The following is a 19,033-nucleotide window of genomic DNA, read 5'->3' as shown; positions in this document are numbered from 1 at the left end:
CAAAAACAATAAAAAAGCACAATGTCCATATTACATATTTTATTCAAAATATGGGCTATACACTTTGTATTGTTGTAGCCTTGGTAAATTAAACAACTTTACCAAATTGATAGGAGAGCTTTTTTCACCATGTTAGATTCACACCGGTGTAAAGATTGTCTTGTAGACCATCAAAGCAGTTTGGAGAGGAACTAAGTGATACTTTGATACAAAAAACACATACTCTGTTTAAATGGAATGTGTTTTTTGTTTGTTAATGAACCAAATTAGAAAATGGAACACATATTTTAATCAGGTCTAGGTTTATCAAACTTGAGCCATGTTATAATGTAGCACAGTTGTTTGTTTGTGTGGGCAAGTACCTATGTTGTACAGGTACTTTGCAAAAAAAAAAGAAAAAAAATGTACATCATAAGTTCAGAAGTTTTATTGCCAGTCTCTTCTCTGTTAACTCAATAGCTATTGGGATTTTTGGGCTTTCAGATTTATCCAGCATGTGCAAAATATAATTTATTTTAATATATTGAGGAAACATAATCAAATCCATCAGTTCCATAAAATACAACGAGAATGACAGATATTAATTTGAGATGTTATTGCCTTCTGGGGGGCACCTGTATGTTTGCATCTCTGTAGGTCATCCAGCCTGCAGGTGGCGATAGCAGCTCGGGTCCTCCCCGAATCACGTCACTTCAAAGAAATATCGCGAGGCAGCAGGTTGAGTTACCAAAACACATCCATGTTCCGAGAGCGTTTAGCGAAAATTAAGAAAACACAGGTAGTTTTAGGATGAATACCAATTTGAAGCACTGGAAGGAGGCGGCCACTCTTATTTTAGCCGCAGGCCACAGGCTCGGTGCAGACTGTTTATCGGCAAGGACACCGCTGGGCAGCAGCTACGGACGGTCACACCTGCCGCACAAGTCCTGCTTTGATTACGACGTTTTACTGCTTAAGCGAAGCAGTAAAAGTGGATTCATGCCTAATGCGTATGTGTTTCCCGGCGGCATGGTGGACTCTTCGGACTTTTCGAGTGAATGGCTGGACATTTTTAAATCTTTCAGGAACTTAACTAATTTTGGTTTGAGAAGTGTCACCCAGCCATTGGAGACTAGACCTCCAATGTTCGCCACAGACCGACTGAAACTGGGCTCTCCCATCGCGGGAGAGGTCGCCTTCCGGATCTGCGCCTTGAGGGAGACGTTTGAGGAGTCCGGTGTGCTCCTGGTTGTGCCTAAAGTGGAAGAGAAACGTTTGTTAAAAAGCATAGAGGACAGGTGTGCCACTGATCAAGTACCACACAACAATGTAAGCGAACTGTGCGGTAGTGAACTCGCCAAGTGGAGGGCTCTGGTGAACCAGAACCCCTCCAACTTCATCAGGATGTGCAGAGAGTTGGAGGTGTTGCCCAACATCTGGGCTTTACATGAGTGGGGCAACTGGCTGACTCCCACAGGCCGATACGGTGTGACGAGGTTTGACACAGCTTTCTTCATCTGCTGCCTGCAGGAGATCCCACACACACTTCATGATGAAAAGGAAATAGTGCGCTTTCAGGTGATGCATACATCAAGTAAATGTATAGAACACATGACCAAAGTGCTTTACAGGGAAGTAAATAAATAAAATGACGTCATTAGAGTAGGGCTGAAACGATTCCTCGAATAATTCGATTACAAAAAATTCTCGATGCAAAATTATTTGCCTCGAAGCTTCGTTAAATCAATGTTACCAACGTTGTATTGCTGACGGACGGTGTTTCCACACGGATCATTATTATTGTCGCATACATGGCGGCACATGCCAGAGCGTAAATAGTGAGGGGCTAGGAGAAGAGACAGGCTGGAGAAAACGACAGAAAGTGTCCAAAGTTTGGAATCAGTTCAAACGTAGTTAAAACGAGAACTCTGTACAGTGTGTCTACTGAAAAACCGAACTAGCTTACCACAGTAATAGCACGACGTCAATGCTTCAGCATCTCAACAGAAAACATTTCTCATCCATTCCACGAAGAGGACCCGACTAAAGTAAATCACGGAGTTGTATGGATGATGAAACTACACCAAACACACCAACTACCAAAAACAAAAACAAAGACAAGAAAATACGTAGCAGTGACCACAATTTGATCTAAAGAGCCGACTTGTTGACTATCCCGTCAAAGAAACAGCAGATTGTTGCGCACCATTTTCTCTCACTTTCTCTCTTCACGGAGAAACAGCTGATCTACTAGCATAAGTGTAACAGAACTCAATCTATTTTAATTTATATAGAGTATAATTAATATTTACATATACATATATTTACATATAGGCCTATATATAGGTCATTCTCAGGATGGAACTTGTAGTTCCGAAAGTTAAGTTGACTATGCCTTAGTGTGAGGATGATGTCATTTCAGAAAATGTTTTCTTTTATTTTACAATATAATATGGCACTTAAATGCACTTCATATGTTTAGTTTTTTGAGAGATGATATTGTAAGCAATGTAGGCAACAACAATGTTGCTTTTTCTGAAAATTTAACCAAACTGTTGTTTATTATTGCTCTTCAATAAAACAAAAGTATTTCTTATCCGATTAATCGATGGAATAATTGGTAGAATACTCGATTACTAAAATAATCGATAGCTGCAGCCCTACATTACAGCTATAACAATGAATTGATAAATCAAGCAACAGAAAATTAATCGCATCCATTCTGATGATCAACCAAACATTCAGTCATTTTCTTCCAGCAAAAATGCCCATAGTTTGTCCACCATAGAGCACTTAAAAGTAGACTTTTTTTCAACTGTCTGTTACACATATGGTTCAGTATCTATTACAATAAAAAAGAAAATTGAAGGCGTCAAAATGACTTGTTTATGTTATGTGTTTTTTTAAATTACTGTCAGTCAATATATCTTATTATCTTTATCAGCAAACTCCCAAATATTGTTGTCAGTATCGGCTTCAAAGATCCAGTATCGGTCGGGCTTTACTGAATATCTTTGGGACAGTTGGTCAAAACAAGTAATGTGAAAATGTCACTTTGGACACTCTCACTTAGGAAATTGTGCCAGGCACTTTTCATTGACTATGAAAGCAGGTACAAGACTGTGTACATAACTTAACAGTGGCGCTGGTTGGTGTCTTCTCCATAGCAACAGCTGATCAAGTGAAGGGATACTACAGTATTTAGTGGAGAGGGAAAACACACTTGTACAGTTGTTAAACACTATCTCTCTCTCTCTGTGTGTGTGTGTGTGTGTGTGTGTGTTTTTCAGTGGTCCACACCCTCAGAGGTCCTCCAGAGCTACCAGGCACGGGAGTTGTGGATCGCCCCTCCACAGTTCTATGAGCTCAGCCGCATGTGCCGCCTCCCTTTGCTATATGACATCCACAACTTCTCCAGCCAGCGTGCCACTGAGGGCTGCGAACAGTGGCTGCCTGTTGTTTCCCTAAAAGATGAACACTACATATCACTGCTGCCAGGTGCCGATTGGCTATTGCGTCTAAGTTACATCCAAACCAACATTGAAGCATGCCAAATGAATGTTTCATTAAGTAAATTATATCTTTAGTTCAGCTTTATAATACGATGAATGAATGTGAAAGTGATATTATTCCTCTGTGCCATTAGACTCTGTTGTTGTCCAAAAACTATGAAATACACACCAGTGTGCCACAATGTTGACACATCATTTAATAAACATGGGCACTGTAGTTTATTTTGGGTCATACCCACATACGTACATCCTGAAGCCGTAAGTACTGACTATCACTCCAAATCTGTTGCTGATAATAGTCTCCAACAAATGTACTCCTGTTCAAGTAATGTTTGCTAAAAATTAAAGTGCCCAATACTACAGTAAAGATTATATATATATATATATATATATATATATATATATATATATATATATATATATATATATATATATATATATATATATATTTTGCAGTACGAAGGAATTAGCTTACCAGGTGAGGAAGTTGGAAAGTATTGAGAAAGTGATGTATTGTTGGCTTTGGTCTTTGTTTGTTAAAAGTAAAATATACAATATCCTCAATCAATTTTTTTTTTAAGAATTGGCCATAGTAAAAAAAAATAACGGATCGGTAGTTTAGCAGTAGTGGCTGGACTCTAACGGCTGCTATTGCTATTATTTAGCTGTTCTACTGTTATCATCATCTTGCTTATGAGGATAATGTTAGTGATGAAACAGTAATGTGAATGCTTATGATAGCTTAACCATTTGTTTTTGTTTTCCATCTCTGTCTGCTATTTTCTCTTTCTCTTGGGCTCTCCACTCTTTCCAGGTGACAAACGCTACCCGTTGGACACTTCAGGAGAGGCTGAGGTGGGTGCGAGCGCAGACCCTCAGCTGGAGGATCCTCAGGACGACTCTGCACTGCACCGCATTGTGATCGTAGATCCCTCCACTATAACTCTACAGATCACCATCACACCCAAGTACAAACATCTGCTCCCCGTTGTAGAGCAAACGTTCCCACGTGACTCAAAAAGTCAGCTTTGACTTGCCCTACCTGCTGGACAAGCCCCAAAACTGGTTAGTTTAGCTTGGTCGCTAATTCTATTCTGAATTCACACAGTTAATTCAGAAGACGTATTTGTACCACAGGCTCCTATCTCATAACTGTCTTCTAACCATTGCCTTTTTTGTGGAAGAGTTTTTACTCCGATAGAGGAGGTTAAGTAAAAGTGAATGGTGCAACACAGCTTTAAGCTGTGTCTCCGTCCCCTCAAAGGTCAGCACTGTCTCAAGACAGCTTGCTGTTGTTTAACAGAGCAAATTTGCCCGTCACCAAGGTTGAACTCTGTGTGGACCATTCTCCTGGATTCATTTCGCCTCCGCAAAATATTACTGTTTTGTATCCTGGCGTGTCCAGGCCTTAAAGCTGTGACATTGTGACACATGTACAATACCAGGACTCTGAAACTGAAGCAGCTAAATGGAATTCCGCCATCATTAATTTTACCCATGCTTTTCCTACTGTGACGTGTCAAAATGTATTCAGTGTCCTTGTCAATGACAAACAATACCTCTTTTCTTTGGGGAATACTCCTGGTCTTAACCAGACTGTATTAATGACTCCATGTCCATGTTATGTCACAGTCGTTGCCATCAGACCTAGAGAGATTTTAAATACATTTTGTTTGATTTATTGGGATCTCCATTAGCTTGGGCCATAGCCACAGCTATTCTTCCTGGAGTCCGTACAGAGATCTGTCCCTCCGGAGTTTTGTTCGATCAGTGGAGCTCATTTCTTATGAAATGTGCTGATTACAACAAATAGGACATTTACATATGATATTATGTATTGTGTCAAAGCTGTTGCCAGGCAGGGGGCCCACAATTACAAGGGAAAACACTAGCCTACTCCTAGTGAAATATTAAGAATTATGTCAATAGCTTTTTTCAAGAACTTCTTGGCCGAACCTAGTCTTTACATTTTAAGGCTGTTTTATGCTCCTGCGTCAACTCCACGCTGTAGCTACGCCGTCGCTCCTACGGCGTCGTGACCCTTTCGGAGTTCTGCGTCGGGGTTGCTTTGCATCACGGTGCATTTCACCGCCATAACGCTAGGGGGTGATAAGTCTGAGGTTATTTGCGAGGTGTCTGCCAGCCAGTTTATGTTATGTTAGCAAGCAAACTTTAGCACAACTGCCCACAAAGTACTGCTTGCTGGCAAAGTGCTAATTTCAAAACGTTACTTGCATATAGACACTTTACAAACGGATATGTCTGAGTATATTTGCAAAGCTTATGTCAGTGAACTAGTATGTTGCTACTCCCCACAGTAGGCTGCTTGAAACACCGACTATCAACACACAGGACGAGTTGACCAATCACAGCCGTTGCGGTCTGCATCGCCTCAACGCGAAGTTACACATTTTTGGAGGTGCACGTCGAGCTACGGGGAAGGGCTCGGAGAGGGGCTCGGAGAGGGGTTCGCAGCGACGCAGAGGGGTGCAGGGGTACGCCGTCGTTTCGACAATCAGCCTTAAGTGTGCTCCACACTATAAAGGAAAGTGCGTGTGTGTGTGTGTGTGTGTGTGTGTGTGTGTGTTGGGGGGGCAGGTACACTGCAGGGCTTCACCTTTGGGTGTCTTACCTCCCTCATGGCAAATTGATAACTCATAGGAAATAATCTGTCGAATGGATTGTTCCCTGTGGTTGCCATTTATAAATTAATTTATTATTAAACGTATCAATGTATTCATTATTAATTTGATCTTTTAACTGATGCTGTCTCACACTGCTTTTAGGTGATTTGTGCTGATGATGTTGTGTGATGCACATGTGAGCACATAGTGAGTGAGCTGAATAAAACAGAATAATAAGTCTAATGGGTGCTTGACAAAATTTCCACTATCGCAATGCCTGCTCTAAAAGGCAATTTATATGAAGTATCTGTAACAATATGGCCATAAGTCCTCATCTTTTTGGCCCAGAAACATAAAGTGCACTTTACATGTGACAGGCCAGTGGGCTGTGAGAGAGGAAGAGATGAAAAGATCTATATATAGTGTTTAAATGTATTGATTTTGGATTTGTCTCAGGCTCTACATCAAAAAGAAATGTGTATCATAATGTTGTTGCTTGTTTTATCCAGCAAGAGTACACTTAAGGGGATGGTTCAATACTTATCCATAGTCAGTGTGTTACAGATGGAGATCAAGCAAGTCCCCAGTTTGTAGAAGTAAGCAATGTACCGATGATGACTTGGGCAGCACAGGCAGCAGCAAAAAGTATCCACCTTTTAGTGCTTTAAAGTGTTAGTTTGGATTCACTAAAGTCGCACAATAACACAGACAAACTAACCGATCGAGGTAGCGATAGACCAGCAACTCTCGTGTTCTGCGAGTTAAAATTACTGTTTTTGTCAAATGAGTCTGGTGTCTATGACAAAGGCAAAGGATATAACGGCTTCAGTTCCCTGTTGGAAAGGGCTGCCTGGCGGCAAGGTAAAGTGGTGGAAAATGTTCTAAATATAGCGACACTTAAACCGATATTGATTTCTTTTTTTGGTGGGCCTTTTTTTAGGTGTCTAAAATATGTTTAGCTGCTGCCCTCGTCAACAGCAGTACATTGCTTAGCTTCCTTGTCGGTACCTGATTGGAACATTTTCTTCTAGAATGTTGAGACACACTAGAACAGGTCAGCACGGCTCAATCTTGCTGACCTTTTGTGGAATTATTTTTTTTGGCACATTTCATTTGTCAGCGTGGCGGTGGGGATGCTGAGGTTTGGTCCCATGTTCAGCTCTGTCCTCTGTCCTCACACAACATCTCCTGCTAGAGTGCTGTGTGTGCGTAGGATGGTGGTGGCAAAAAGGAGGCGAGTTGAAATAACACTACTCAACCTTCTGTGCTGTTTGCGGTGGAGAGTCCGTTGAGGGTTTCTATGGCAACCCACAGCCTTGGAAACCAACCATCTTCATCCAGATGAGGTGATGATACAGGGGTCTGTCTGCCAAGTGTGTAGCTCGCCTCTCGGTCTGTGAACCAGTCTGCTTATACTATACATAATATATTTATATGCATACAGTACATATATATGTGTTTGTTTCCAAGCGACGGAGTGAAGCAAATAAATGGCTCATGCTTAAGTTTAAATAAAATGCCTCCAAACGACTGTAAAGAAAGTTGATTTATTCACCTGTAAAGAGCCATTTTATATCTAATGAAGCATGTACTCTAAAACTGATGTTGTGGCTATTTTCAGAAGCAGCTTGCGTAACAAAGATTGCAAAGTCATTTCAGCATGCATGAAAACGGTCTCAAAGTTGCATAAAAGTAGACTTTTACTTGAAACACGAGGAGGCTTTCTCTGCCCTACTATTTGAATCCCCCATGTTTAATTAATCACCTTTTATATTTTTAGGACTCCGGATGACAATCTAAGTCTGTCGTGAGTTTCAAAGATGTTCATGACACACTGTTAGCAGAGCTTAGTGCCTCCGTCAGATGACAACAAGGAGCAACAAGATGTCAGAAAGCCTTGTGTGAATTGGCTGTGAGCATATAGCAACCCACTGATTTTCATGCATCACAGTCTGCCAAAAATGCTCTCCCCACTGTGGTATCAGTGTTTTGAAGAAGTTGAGTTGTGTTGCATTTCAGCTTTTTTATATTCCATTAATGTTTCTCCACAGGTTTCTAACCTCGAGAGGCTAAGCAGAGACGAGACAGCCTGCAATAAGAGATAAAACAGAAAAAGGCTTTTTAAGTAGTCTGCTGAATGAACATTCAATGTCCCAAATGATTGCTATCTTAATCTGCAACTTGAATATTTTACACTTGCCAGGTTTTTTTTTAATATAAGAAAAAAATTATTTTGTTCCATTACTCCCACAAGGAGTCAGGCCTCTGAAGGGGAGAGTAGCTTTAATTAAATTTGATCCTTTGAGATTATTAACATACTTCCAACGCCGGCAACTAAGGCTGAATGGTCTTTAAATGCCAGGGGTCTATTTACCTTGTACAATTATCAGAGAACCCCCTCAGGAATGGGGGAGGAGATCATTAAAGTCATTTCAGAGTTCATTGTGCAACCGTTGAACTGTGAGCAATTATAACAGACTTTTCATTAGAATTCACATTGAAGCATGTGAATAAGTACGAATTACTGAAGTTGTCCATCACCTGTACTATGGATGATGAATAGACATTGATTTATTTATCCTGAGGTGACTCTGTTTTTCTGCCTGAAAGCACCACTGGTAAGTGACAAACTAGCTGATGTCAAAGGGTCTTTGTGAATTTGTAACAGAGGAGAGACACAGAATGCTTAGATACTGTGGACTAACCCTTCTCTTTAAGAGTAGTTGTTAGTAACACATCCTTTTGACGTACTGCCTATATATTTTAATCTTACTGTTCCATTTTTACCTGAAAAGATTCTGATACAATATATCCTCCGCTTTTTAATTCAGCCCCTGCCTCGTAAACAGTGATGCACTCACTGATGCATTTCCTTACGATAATGTGCCATAAACTATATAATTTACCATGAACTTGGAGATGTTATAGTTTTTGTTTTGTTTTCAATTGTGGATTAATCACCTTAATTTCATTTGTGAAAAATCTACTTAAAACTATTTTTGCAACCGCTTAGACCCACAGAGAGATTTGTTTCAGATAAATAACTAATACAGTTTGGAGGAAGAAATGAAGTGTTGAACTTAACATCCACAATTTATTTATAATTCAATATTTTAAATATTTAGATTTTAGAGAAAAGGAGTGAAAACAAAATGTGTCTGCCCAGTGAGATTGGATCTTTTTAATTAAACCTTTCTACAATTCTAATAAAGTAAGGGAAACATGATATTCCATATAAGAGCATTATATCATTTCCTATTCTTGTTTCTTATTAGATAAAACCATAGCTAAATAGCAAATGCTGTTAGACTCATGTTGTGTAACTAACATCTCTCGGCTTGGGTTTTTCTCAGCTATCAACCCAGTTTTTGCTCTTAGACACCATGTGATTAAGATTTCTGACTTGAAACTATTTCTGAGCCCCCCCTTCACTAACAGTCGAAAATAAAGGCTTTGGCTCTGGCAGCCATCCACTCTCAGTTCACCTTGGACCTTCAAATACTCTTATAACTAAAACCATTAGGGAGTTAAAGAATCTGTTTTAGTCTCCTTTCCATTTTAAATAGAACACTATTTTAAAACCAGTGTGGTTACGTCTAAGATACTTAATCCTCTGCTTAAAATACATCTGTACATCTATGTATGCGTGTCAAGCTTTGCAGTCATTAAAAACTAAATGTTCAAAACAAATGTTCCATATTATATGACATTCAACTCATGCGTGCATGCAAAAACTGCTCTAGTCTTGCTTGAGCTATATTTCTTCGAACTGCACGTTTCTCAAAAGTGTGTTTCAAAATTTTATTAGAATAAATATACTTATGTATGTACATTATCTGACACAGCAGTCTGTATCTACAAACTCTCCTTTCACATGTTGCAATGTATACATTCAACACTGTTTGCAAGAAAACCCTGAAAAGGAACATGAACAGGCTTACAGTGAATGGGTGCATTATTGTCTCTCAGGTCCCCAAGGCTCTCATGGAGAACGTTGTGATTTGATGCAATTACTACAATATATAGATATTATGGTGTAATAAAACTGTGCGCGTGGAACAGTGCGGATTTGATCACATCCAACTGGGACACTGGCTCTTTTAGTTCCCATAAACTCGACCCCACTTCTCTGATGCGCCATGCTCGTTTGAACACGTCTGACTTTTGCTGGATTGAATTCATACATTTAAAACATCAATCAGCAGAACATCAAGGGGAATACTTAACAGTAGGCTACATTTACGTCTGATCTTTTCCACTAATCCACTTGGATTACGTGTTGTTGGTTGGCCTATCATCCTGATGGCCAGACACTGTCACGTAATTTCATGATTTTTTTTTTCCTCCTCTTCCAAAAATAGGCTACACGACCCTTTTGGCCCTTTAAAAGATATAGCTTACTTAACCTCAAATTGTGCTCGACGTCCATTCTATTGTTCTACATTATAGGCTATCTAGTGCAACTCCTGAACTCCACCGAATACTATAATAACTTCACGTGTCCCCAATTTTGTCAGCTCCCTCAAAAAAATTAAATAAAAAAAAAAAAAAAAAAAAAACTCTTTTCTCTCTGTTGTGGAGCTGCTGGCTCTTGTAACCACGGTGACGCGCCCGTGGGCAGCCGCTCGGGGTGTCCATCAGGGTGGGCTGTTGGTTATAGACAGTTCAGGACATGTTAATGACCAAATATCCTAGAACCACAGCCACGGTAACGATAACTAAGAATACAACCACAGCGCAGGTCGACGCGAAGCCAGTATCCCTGCTGCCGCCTCTTTCCTCTTCTTTGGGCTCCTCTTCGCAGATGGAGATCACACCCACGGAGGAATTCCCCACACTCATGTTGGACTTGAGCTCCGCGCCTGCTTCCTGCTTCGCCTCGACGGCCCACGGCGCCACCTGCACCTTCATCTCCATCTCCTCCATCATCTGGCTCACCTGGGAGATCTCGCACTGCAGGTCCCGGAGGTCCGCCGTGTCGATGTTGCTGTCCGCCTCGTACTTCATGTTCTGCACGCTCATGGCCCGGGCCGCCACCGTGGTGGTGCTGCCGGTCATCCCCGTCTGGATCAGGTGTCTCGTCGGCACCTTGAGGGGGAAATCCTGCCCTATCTCCAGGGACCTTTTCATGTCCACCTCCAGGAGCTCCATGCTGCTCGAGAACAGCACCCATAGGCGCTCGTACTCAGCCCGGTCCTCTTTGCTGATGCTCTTGTCTTTGAGCAGAGAGGTTAGTTTAGTCCTGTTGGCCACGGCCAGCTCCTGGGCCTTTTTGCGGGTCCTCTTCAGCTCCTCCCGTAGGTTTTGCGAGTCCGAGGTGCTTCCCAGGGCGATGACCAAATGCCTGTAGCAAGCGGTCACTTTGTTCAAAGCGTCCAGCATTGTTTTACACTCATCTTTCCCCATGGCTGATTAAAAAAAAATATATATATATATATATTTATCTACTCGCCAAAAAATATGAAATAATAAACCAAAGAAGGCTCAAAGAGAAATGGCGAGCTGTTAGTGACTGTGCTTCATCCACTGTCCTTAGCTTAGTTTCAACAGGAGCACACCCCCAGCTCTACAAATCCCTTCAACGCACTAGTCAGAGCAAATTCCTCTCTATCCATGCTCCTTCCTGTCTAAGCAGGCACAGAGAGCGGCTTAGATATTAATGCGTCTGTAAATGGCTTTAGGCTATACACCTTTGCGCTGCCCCACTGGAGATCAGACAGCGCCGGAGCACCTCTCCTGCACGGCGGATGCAGAACGGATGTGAAACAATCCAACCTCTCGTTTCAGGAGATTGAGATCCAGGTTCAGCTACAGGTGTCACAACATCCGCTTTAAACTGCCGTTTGTAGAGAGAACACGGCGCCGTTCTCGTCAGCGGCTTAAAAATAAAGTCCTTTAATTTTCAAAGATGATGCGCGGCTGGGGAAATGGAGATCTTCACTGAGAGTTAAAGATAGAAAAAGGCTTCAACGCGTCCATAACGGGGAGCCAAACGAGCCATTGTGTTTAGGTTTTGGTTTGTTTATCTGTATGAGGAGCTGTCCGCTTCAGCACCCTGTCGATGATGTTTAAATGCCAGTAAGCGCCTTCTGAGGTCACATGTGCGCACTAAACAGAGCCATGCAGTCAGGGAAACAAAGCAGCTGCGCTCTCATTGGCCTGGTCACATCGGCGTCTGGTTTAAATGCGTCCTGCCATTGGCTGCTTTGTCCCTGATGTGGGCAGTGCAGTGATGTCTATAAGCTAAGATGTAAAGCCACAAAGCTCTAACCTATCTGCCACTATCTGCCATTTGTCATCAGGATCCCTATGTATGCTTGGCTGCTTCATTTCTGAAGACAAGTTACGCAATTGCTGGTGACTGATATGATATTCAACATTTTTTATGTTTATCTTTTCATTTAAAAACAGTACTGTTAGTGCAAATCCATTCACACTTTTCCAGGTTAATTTGAATCACCCTATAGGCTACCTGAAGGTATTACATTTATAGTAATGTAGTAGATAATGGATAATAACCTGTGTGAGATGTAGGCTATGAATAGCAACCCACATATTCTATTCTCCTTGCATGCCTTACAGTCAATTAGGCTATGTTCAGACTGCAGGCAAAAGTGGCCCAAATCTGTTTTTTTTGGGGGGCCAAGTGACCAGGTTAGACTTCTTCAGAAGTAGTGTGAACACTCAAATCTTGCCCAGATCTGATTTTTTCAAATCAGATTTAGACCACTTCCATATCTGGTCCTGAATCAGACCCAGGTCTGATTTTTTTTCAATGCGGCCGCAGTGTGAACAACCAAGGTGGATTTGATGCAACGTTTACGTCAATCTACATCGACATTTGTTATAATTAATGCGCCTAAATTCTTGAGGAGAGGCGCTGACAGAGATAATCAAAAGTTGCCCTCGACATCCACACAGACCTCTGTAGTGAATTTGCAGCCATAACCCAGCAAAAGGCCAAAATAGACAACTTGGCTCTCTTTCTCTTCATTCTTCTCCTCTTCAGCACCTGCTCATAAATATTACGACTGCCATTACACAAACATTTTGAAATAAAAGCGAAAATGCTTACTTCCTCCATAACCTCTCTAACTTTAGTGCAACAGCGTGCTGCGTCATTGTTATTGTTCTTTTGCGCATGCGGGTCAGTTCGAAACCGCAAACAGTTCACACTGGAATCTGATATAGGCCACATTTGAAAAGGTAATGTGAACAGCCAAACAAAAAATTGGATCTGAGCAAAAAATCCGAATTAAGCATTAAGACTTGCGGTGTGAACATAGCCTTAGACACAGACCTGTCTGCACACAGTTTCTGACGGAAGGATGCCGGAAGAAAATGCCGGAAGAAAATGCACACAGTGTTGGTTGGATAATGTGTTGTTTACCTACTTGGCTCCTGCTGTGTTGAGAGGTGAGATGCAGATAAGGCTGTGCGGTGTTTGCCTGGCTTGCTCTTTTTGCATTATTGAGGCGGATGGGGCCTAATGATCCATTGATTGCAGTGTAAGGCTAATGGACTGAGGAACTGCGGGAGAGATCTATTGTTTGCTTTATTGTGTAATTATTTTATCTATTCCATTTATTCCTAGTTAGATTTGTTTTCGCTCACATTAGTTTCACTCACTCGTTTAACAGTAATGCATATCCCTCAAATTTGATGCATTATTGCGGATGCACTAACATCTCTAACCCCATATTTCATGATAAGACCAATTCAATCTTGCTATATGTGCCTCTGCTCTATTTGTACTGTAAACTGTGCCATTAGAAAGGCTATATTTGATCTGCTGGTAGCTAAGCCTGTGATGTCTGACTAATAACAAATATCTTGGCTGAGTCAGATGTCTTGTTAAGATCTTGGCAAATGGATCTTCTTTCCTTTGAATATGTTTCCATGGCAACCTCTCACCTATTGGCAAGCACCCTTCAGTCATTTTTCCTCAAGGTATTCAACTTCTGCTAGCACAGTAATGTTTCTCATGTTGCATTTAAAATTAAATCTATACAGTTTCACTGTCAGATTAATGCTGACGGATTTCAAAATGATATGATTTGAATTTAATGGATCTATCTAACTTTAAAAAAAATGTCCTCATTAAAAACATTTTTATTTCTTTACAAGGAAGGTACATTGCAGAGTCCTTGAATCTGATTCTCTCAGCTCACAAAATAGCAGCAAGTTATTCCAATCCTGAGTTAACGAATGCAGAAACACAGTCAAAGTCCATCGGACAAACACGACCCGTGGCCTGCTGACAACTACAAACCCAAGAATGTATATCTGTTCACTCTCTTCTTGTTATAGTGTTAACCTTTACGTGGAACTGTTGACAGCATTGTAGGATTACACTTTAAAATTGGCCGTGGTGTGTGTCTGTTTGTCTGTTTGTCTGTTTGTTTGTCTGTCTATCTGTCTGTCTGTCTGTCTGTCTGTGTTCCTATAATAAGGTTTCTGATAAGTTTGACTGTCAGATTGAAGTGTTAGGATGAGTCAGATACGCTGTGGTGCTCAGAATGAACACATATTGAAAAACTCAATGTGATTTCCTGTGCAGAGGCTCTCTGCAGTTTGCTGTAACACAGGGAGGAGTAACAAGATAGAGAGGAGCTCCAGATATTAATGTTGTTTTCCACAGATGAATGCATTACACTGACTCGTGAAAAGACAAATAAATCCTGAAAAAATCTTTTTTGTTTGTTTTAATAAACCCAAAGTAAGCAAAGACAAAAGCAAAAGTTAGCATTATTTTAGAGTGCATAGCAACCAAAATATCAGTTGAAAACATTGTGATTGTACTGTTACACCTTTTGTGCTGAATATGGATGGATCTAATAGATGATTAAAGAACACATATGTATACTGTATACATATGTGTTCTTTAATCATCTATTAGATATATAATACATACATATGTAAATGTCAAATTAAGGCCATGGTAACAGTCCACAACTGTTGGGTGACATGGCAGCATATGTGATTGCCATTTGACACGAGTCTGCTGCAGAAATCCATCTCTTCCACTGATATTTGAAAGTATAGGGCCAAATGTGTTTGTGTTCATAGCATGAGCCCAAACTCTTGATTAGTGTCACATTTTAAAGTGGTGTTTGCTTTGGGACTAAGTGTGTTTTTGTTTACATGTGAGCCCCAGCTCACAGAGCTGAGGCCTATGCTACGAAGCAAGATTTGGCGTTAACGAGGTAACTTCAGGTTATGTTGGAGATTAGAGATCAACTGGTGTTAAAGCACCGCCTACTGACCAATGAATACTCGATTGATAACGGCGTCACCGTTATTAGAAGATCAGGTAGAGCTCGGTGCACGAAGAGAGAGAGGTACGCTCAAAAACGTTTAGAGACCGACAATCCCGTTAACATTCCCTGATGGGTATTTCTATGAAATATATACATTTTCAGCATAGGGAATTACGTATAGGCTATTTATCGGCTTGTTGAGCCGTGTGTTGCCAATGCGCACATCGGTTTGAATTATGTTTTTATATATTTTATTTGCTCTCACGATCGCTTACCACTGCCATGGTTGCAACTGAAATAAAAGGCTAAAGCAATGACAGATGATGGAAAGTACAAGTGTAATTATGGTCAGATCTAGTGCCTGACAGATGGGGAAGTGATATTGATAAGCCTTGTGATTTACGCATCTACAGCGTCGGCAATTTTTTTTGCCAGCTTTCCTCCTGTTTTAGGAAGCAGCGACTGTAATGCGTTTTGCCTGCAAAACCGTGTCTGTGTTCTTCATATTTATGTAGAATTATAGTTTGCTCTTCTTATGTAAAATATGCGGCTCTGGTAGATGTTTGCGATTGGTCGTGCTGTGCAAACACCGCCTCTTTTATGTGAACGCGCGCGCTGCTGGATTGGGAAACCCTGGGTTAGGTGAAGCCGGGTAACTGAAAGAAATCCAGGGCATGTTGATCTTGCTTCGTAGTACAGGCCTCAGATCTGGGCATTAACCTTCAACCCTGCGGACGCAAATTGTGTCAAAATAGTTTTTCATAAAAAAGTATCCTGGATCATCCTGGATTGGGTGAGACGTGTCATGTCAATACCATAAACTGGAATTAAAATGAAAGATGAGCAAAAATAACCCGAGGTTCAAGAGGTTAAGATGAAGAGGAAACCAAAGGAGAGGAAAATAACTTGGTATAGGGCGGTTTATAAATGACGCTGTAAAATTATCTACACATGCTATAATCCAGATTAGCAGGTTCCTAAAGGGCCTGGGATTAGCAATCAAAATGCCCTCTAATGTATCTTTTAATGGAGGCTGGCGTCTGTCTCTCATGCATTTTCATCATATGGAATCAATGGTTTAGGCAGGAAATGGTCCCTGCTGGCATTCATTACAAATGTAGCTCAGCGCAAATTCTTTCAGGAAGACCTAACAAATAATCAGTCTCTCCTAAAGCGAATCAGCGCTTGAGGCTCTCTCCTTCTGATAATCCAATCAGGAACGGCCAAAGATTCCATAGGCCAATCACAGCGTCACAACACTGTTTTAAAAGCACTTTCTCTCCCTGTGCTATCAGCTGTCATTTCAGAAAGTCGTCGTCCCTCCTCCTCCTCCCCTTCCACCTCCCGTCCTAGTGATTCTACGGCTGTCGCTCCAGTGCCTCCTCGGTCTGGTCTTCCGGCCCTTCCCCACCGCCACCGGTGTCTGGATTCCATCGGGAGGGTTACATCATGGTTCCCTACCCCTATATATGTATAATATATATATGTATAAATGTATTAATATATCAACTGTATTAATACAAATGTATTAATATAACGATGGAGTTCAATCTCCAATACTATGTTCAAATTATGCTCTTGTTCAAATAAAACATTTTGCATATCTGCAAACAGTCTCTCCTGATTGAATTTGTGTGAGATAATGGTCAAAAGGGGACAGACATACAGATGTTTGCCCAGAGCCAAAGCGTCATAATGCCCTGCACAAACACATTAGACAACTCTTGAATAACCTCTGTCAGCTCTCTTGATATTCCCAGTAAAAAGCTCCTGCACTGACTGCCCTTTCCTCTTTCCTCTTTCCTCTGCCCTTTCTAGAGAAAGGCCCACACTAACTTTTGGCTGGTGCAGTCACCATAAGTGCTGCTTCTGCTAAATGTCTGAACACAGTTGTATTCATTTTGGTTATTTAATTAAAGGTTAATCAGATTTGTCTTAATCTAACGTGTGTCTTTTGGTGTGGTAAAAAAAAACTGTAGCACCCAAAGTAAACCCAGATAAACTCAGGGGACAACCAATGAACTCCTTATAGAAAGGCCTCAGTCAGTGAAGTACTTCTTCACAACTTCTTGCTGTGAGGCAGTAGTAACTGCTAACCACTGAGCCACTGTGTGGTCAAAATATCATCTTCTAAAATCCTGTAAAACACTGCTTTTTTGGACTTTTCCAGGTTTGACATATTACTTAGGGATGCCCACATCTGAGATAAGTGTCTGGAACAGGATTAGCACTCTGCGTAGCCCTAATCTGACATGATCACGAAAAGCTAACTTGATGTCTTGTTAATAAACCCTTAAAAGCCAAAGATTACTTGGGCCTCAGATTTAGATCTCGAAGCATGTTGCAGCTTGTTTTAAGTGGTTTGGAACGGCAGGGTTAGCAGAGAGGCAGGCGGATGAGGGAGCCCAGAGACGGAGGTCATTTGTGGAAGTTAAGAAGATTCATTCGGTTAGAAACAGGCAGAGCACTGAGGGGCGAGGGAAAGAGAGGGAGAGAGGGAGAGTGAGAACCAGAGAAAAGGGAAGTCTATCTTTGTTGAATTATTAATGGACCTCTCCACTATGTGGTCTCTTACACGGCACAGCATGCAGCAGCAGGGTGAACCGTGAATCAGGCCTCAAATCCACCAAGGTCCAGAATTAGGAGGATCTCCACTCAACCATGACTTACACACACACACACACACACACACACACACACACACACACACACACACACACACATACACACACACTTCCTATAAAAAGGAAAGCTAAGGTTACAGTACCTTAAAAGCCCTCATATAAACTTTGTATTGATCTTTGCAAATGTGATGCAGCACTCAGGAAGGGTGGTGTGTATGTGTGTGTGTGTGTGTGTGTGTGTGTGTGTGTGTGTGTGTGTGTGTGTGTGTGTGTGTGTGTGTGTGTGTGTGTGTGTGTGAGAGAGAGAGAGATGTTTCTAAGAACCATAATTATTTAACTTTTTGGTAAAATCGCTTATTCACTTTAGGTTGGAGTTAGGAGTTAGATGGGAAGATTGATACCTCTCATATCTGTCTAAAATATATAAAGCTACAGCTTGCAGCCTGCTAGCTTAGCACTATTTCTTGGCTCTGAGCAGTTGCCAGGCAACCAGCAGATCAAAATTGTTTGGTAGATAGGTCCCTGTAAAACGGAGAATTGTTGCTTGATGTTTCTGGCCCTTGTGCTAAGCTAAGCTAGCTGGCTACTGGCTGTAGCCTAATGGGCAGACATAACAGTGGCATCAATCTTCTCATCAAACTCTCCACTAGAAAGCGAATAAGAGTATTTCCCAAAATGTTAAACTTTTCCTATGACATTCTCTTCCAGTCTGAGAAGTGGCACGGACTGGCCACTGAGTAGTGTTCTTTTTTTTATTGAGCTATATTTCTTTAACCAGGGGTTGTGATGAATGGGCTGGAACTAAAGCATGAATGCCATTTTTTTAGTAGAGTAGAATGGAATAAGGCTCTCTAGTGTGCTACAGTTTAAAGTCCACCTTCCATGCTAAACTGAGGTGAGCCAAAAGGATCCACAGCATCTGCTGGGTCAAGGCTTAGCTCTTATCTTATCACATCAAGGTAGCAAACCTGAGGGGCGTTTGGCGTCAGGGAAAGTGATATGTTGGATGAATAATGTCAGCACAACAGGCTAAA

The 19,033-nt window shown here is 41.3% G+C and overlaps 2 protein-coding genes across 3 annotated transcripts; one reads left to right on the top strand and one right to left on the bottom strand.

Moving 5' to 3' along the window:
• The first annotated feature begins 691 nt into the window (after positions 1–691).
• On the top strand, positions 692–7,646 carry nudt19 (nudix (nucleoside diphosphate linked moiety X)-type motif 19). 2 transcript variants are annotated; one of them, XM_078251782.1, is made up of 3 exons: positions 692–1,557; positions 3,270–3,477; positions 4,306–7,646. In XM_078251782.1, the coding sequence occupies exons 1-3, from the start codon at positions 790–792 to the stop codon at positions 4,521–4,523; spliced, it is 1,194 nt and encodes a 397-aa protein (XP_078107908.1). In that variant the 5' UTR covers positions 692–789; the 3' UTR covers positions 4,524–7,646. The 2 variants fall into 2 exon arrangements, with proteins under 2 accessions (XP_078107908.1, XP_078107901.1); XM_078251775.1 differs by having other exon boundaries at positions 3,270–3,549.
• Positions 7,647–9,985: 2,339 nt separating this feature from the next.
• Positions 9,986–11,827, bottom strand: LOC144522653 (regulator of G-protein signaling 9-binding protein). Its single transcript, XM_078257899.1, has one exon. It carries the CDS (start codon positions 11,519–11,521, stop codon positions 10,781–10,783), a length of 741 nt encoding a protein of 246 aa, XP_078114025.1. The 5' UTR covers positions 11,522–11,827; the 3' UTR covers positions 9,986–10,780.
• Positions 11,828–19,033: the final 7,206 nt, after the last annotated feature.

The sequence above is a fragment of the Sander vitreus genome, chromosome 1, assembly GCF_031162955.1.
Source record: "Sander vitreus isolate 19-12246 chromosome 1, sanVit1, whole genome shotgun sequence".
In the NCBI taxonomy this organism is placed as follows: domain Eukaryota; kingdom Metazoa; phylum Chordata; class Actinopteri; order Perciformes; family Percidae; genus Sander; species Sander vitreus.
This window is presented reverse-complemented; position numbering and strand designations above follow the sequence as displayed.